The sequence below is a fragment of the Etheostoma spectabile genome, chromosome 3 (genome assembly GCF_008692095.1).
Source record: "Etheostoma spectabile isolate EspeVRDwgs_2016 chromosome 3, UIUC_Espe_1.0, whole genome shotgun sequence".
Lineage (NCBI taxonomy): Eukaryota > Metazoa > Chordata > Actinopteri > Perciformes > Percidae > Etheostoma > Etheostoma spectabile.
This window is the reverse complement of record NC_045735.1, coordinates 34,628,799-34,632,154: the sequence shown is the minus strand read 5'-3', so window position 1 is coordinate 34,632,154 and position 3,356 is coordinate 34,628,799. Positions and strand designations below refer to the sequence as shown.

At 54.4% G+C, this 3,356-nt stretch overlaps 1 protein-coding gene across 1 annotated transcript in view; it reads left to right on the top strand.

The window, feature by feature from the left end:
- Window positions 1–3,356, top strand: part of LOC116687056 (malignant fibrous histiocytoma-amplified sequence 1 homolog) — a gene marked incomplete in the record, with an annotated part of 11,148 nt that overhangs the window by 2,604 nt on the left and 5,188 nt on the right. Inside the window, 3 exon segments of the mRNA XM_032512143.1 lie at window positions 125–308; window positions 542–2,003; window positions 2,980–3,356. Coding sequence (XP_032368034.1) covers window positions 125–308; window positions 542–2,003; window positions 2,980–3,356 — 2,023 coding nt within the window.

The following is a 3,356-nucleotide window of genomic DNA, read 5'->3' as shown; positions in this document are numbered from 1 at the left end:
GTCACTTTTGTGACATTTCTGTCATGTGATCAATGTTTCTTGACCTGTTGTGTAGCGAGTAATCGAGAGACGTGTGCGAGCATTAGTGAGGGGACTGATGGGCTTCTAAACCCCCCCGGTGCAGGTGCTGAACCTGGGCAACAACGCCCTGCAGACGCTGCCCGACGTGCTGGGCTCCAGCCTCAACAACCTGCGCATCCTGGTGCTGCGCCGCAACAAGTTCACCGCCGTCCCCCGCGGCGTCTTCCAGCTGGGACAGCTGCTGGAGCTGGACATGAGCCACAACTGCCTCCGGAGCGTCGCCGAAGGTAACCCACACCTGGTCTCATCAGCCAATCACAAGAGCGCTGGGTTAAAATTCAGTTTTATTTCTACAGCGCCCAATCACAACAACAGTTATCAGTTATTAGAAAAGCCACGTTTTCCTTGTTTCCGTGCCGTGTTGATGAGTTTTCCTTGTTTTCCGTGTTGTGTTGATGAGTTTTCCTTGTTTTCCGTGTTGTGTTGATGAGTTTTTCCTTGTGTCCGTGCCGTGTTGCAGGCGTGGGGCAGCTGAAGATGCTGAAGAAGCTGAGCGTCAGCCACAACCGGATCCAGTCTCTTCCGGCTCAGATCGGAGCGCTGCAGTCCCTGGAGGAACTGGACGTGAGCTTCAACGACCTGCGAGACTTCCCCCGCTCGTTCTGCGGCCTCGCCAAGCTGCGGACGCTGGACGCCGACCACAACAAGCTCAACGCCTTCCCCCCCGAGATCCTGGCGCTCGGCGATCTGGAGGAACTCGACTGCTCCGGGAACAAGTTCGAGACGCTGCCGCCGGACATCGTGAAGCTGCGCAGCCTCAAGATCCTGTGGCTCAGCAGCCTGCACATGTCCACGCTGCCGGACGCCTTCTGTCTCCTGACGCAGCTGGAGAGCCTCATGCTGGATGGGAACGAGCTCGCCGCGCTGCCCGCCGCCTTCACGCAGCTCCAGAGACTCAAGATGCTCAATCTGTCCTCCAACGAGTTTGAAATCTTCCCCGAGGCTATTCTCGGCATCGGGGGGTTGGAGGAGATTTACCTCAGCAGGAATAAGCTGACTCACGTCCCAGAGGAGGTGGGGAAGCTGCGGAAGCTCGCCAACCTCTGGCTGGACAACAACCGCATCACCTATCTGCCCGACGCCATCGTGCAGCTGGACAGGTTGGAGGAACTCGTCCTGCAGGGGAACCAAATCGCCATTCTCCCGGATAACTTTGGGAAGCTGTGCCGGGTGAGCATCTGGAAGGTGAAGGACAACCCTCTGATCCAGCCGCCCTACGAGGTGTGCATGAAGGGCATCCCGTACATCGCCGCGTACCAGAAGGAGCTGGCGCACTCGCAGCTCGCCGTCAAACCGCGCCTCAAACTGGTCCTGATGGGGACGCAGAACTCCGGGAAGACCCGGCTCCGGCAGAGTCTGGTGGGCGCTCAGCAAGACGTGAAAGACTCGCCGGGAAGCGACGGAATTGAAGTGACGGACTGGGTGGCGGACGCAGATCGCCGCCTCACGTTCCTCGTGTACGATTTGTCCGGGAAACAAGACTATGAGCTTATCCAACCGTTCTTCCTCTCCCCCGGCGCTCTCTACGTGCTCGTCATCAATCTGAAGGCGTACGCGCCCGGGAGGTTCTACGCCCACGTCGGGTATTTCCTCCACCTGCTGGGCGCCAGGGTCCCCGGCGCGGTGGTGTGCGTGGTGGGAACGCACGCCGACCTGTGCAGCCCGGCGGAGGTGGAGGAGAAGAGTCTGGACATCCACCGGCGGATCGGCCTGCAGGAGCGCAGCGACGTGCAGACGCTGGCGAGCGAGGCGCTGCAGGTGGAGCGGGCGCTGCAGCAGGGGTACGGCGGGCGCTCCTCCAGCCCGCACCAGCTCTTCTACGGAGTCTCGGACCCAAACCTGCGGCGCAGGAAGTCCCAGCTGCAGTTCCTGCTGAACCAGCGGCTGCAGATCCTGTCGCCGGTGCTGTGTGTCAGCTGCAGGTAACCGTGGTAACCCTCGTCTTCACTGGGGGGCTAAGAGATTAGTTGTTTGGTCTTTAAAAAGCTACAAAAAGTGAAAATAAAATAAAGATGAAAAGGTGATGCAAAACGTCACAAGGCGACAAGAATTTAGAAAAAGCGACAAAATGTACACATAACCTGGCAAAGTTGGCGCAAAAAAACTCCTAAAAAAGTGACCAAAACATTGGAAACGTGAGCGTTGTAAATGTCACGACGTGTGTGAACCAAAGTGGGGAGTGAACGTCAAACAAAGCACCAAAACGTTGATAAAAACACAAAAAAGTTAAAGAAAGAGCGACAAAAATGTCACTAAAAGCACCAAAAACCTTGGGGGGAAAGTGACACAAATGGAAGAAAAAAATGTCACTAAAACATCAACAACGCCGCAAAAACACCAAAAACTTAAAGAAAGCATCACAACCATCAGCTGTGGCCGATGTGATGGCACTGGGCCAAGAAGATATCAAAATGCTTTGTTTATTTATTTGAACAGTCAGAAACTTTGAAAAAAGGGACAAAAATGTTGCATTGAAAAAAATTGGAAAAGGGACAAAGAAAGCAAACGTAAAATGAGAGCGATGAAAACATCAGAAAAGCTTTAAAACAAAAATGTGTCATAAACATAAAAAAACACGGCTAGAAATGTTTTTAAAAAGGGAAACAAAAGGGTCAGAGACGTTGAAAAAAAAGAGTGAAAAATGCCCCAAAACTATGGAAAAGCAATAAGGGGACAAATGTCAAAGGCAAAAAAAATCACAAAAAACAACAATAACATTGCAAAAAACTCACAAATCTCAAAAAATTGCTTCACTTTTGTTTTTTTTGGGAAAACAGTGGCAACGCGTTAAAGTGACAAATCTAGCAACAAAAATATTGGAAAAGAGTCTAAAACATTTTTAAAAAACTACAAAAATGGAGGGTTTCTGTGTCCTAAAGCGTGCCTGTGATGTTGCAGCCGCGGCCAGACGGGCGTCCAGCGTCTCAGGGACAAGCTGACGGCGGTCGCCGACCACCGGGACATCTTCCCAAACCTGCACCGCGTGCTGCCCCGGTCCTGGCAGGTGTTAGAGGAGCTGCACGCCAACCCGGCGGGGGGGGGGGCCTGGCTGTCGTGGTGGGACTCGGCCCGGCTGGGCCTGCAGGCGGGGCTCACCGAGGACCGGCTCCACGCCGCCCTGTCCTACCTGCACCAGACCGGCACGCTGCTCTACTTCGAGGACAGCCCCACGCTGAGGGAGTACGTCTTCCACAACCTGCCGCGCTTCATCGCCGTCCTCAACGTCTTCTTCCAGAGGGACGCGTCCACGCTGGTGCGCCGCCTGCTGGCCGAGG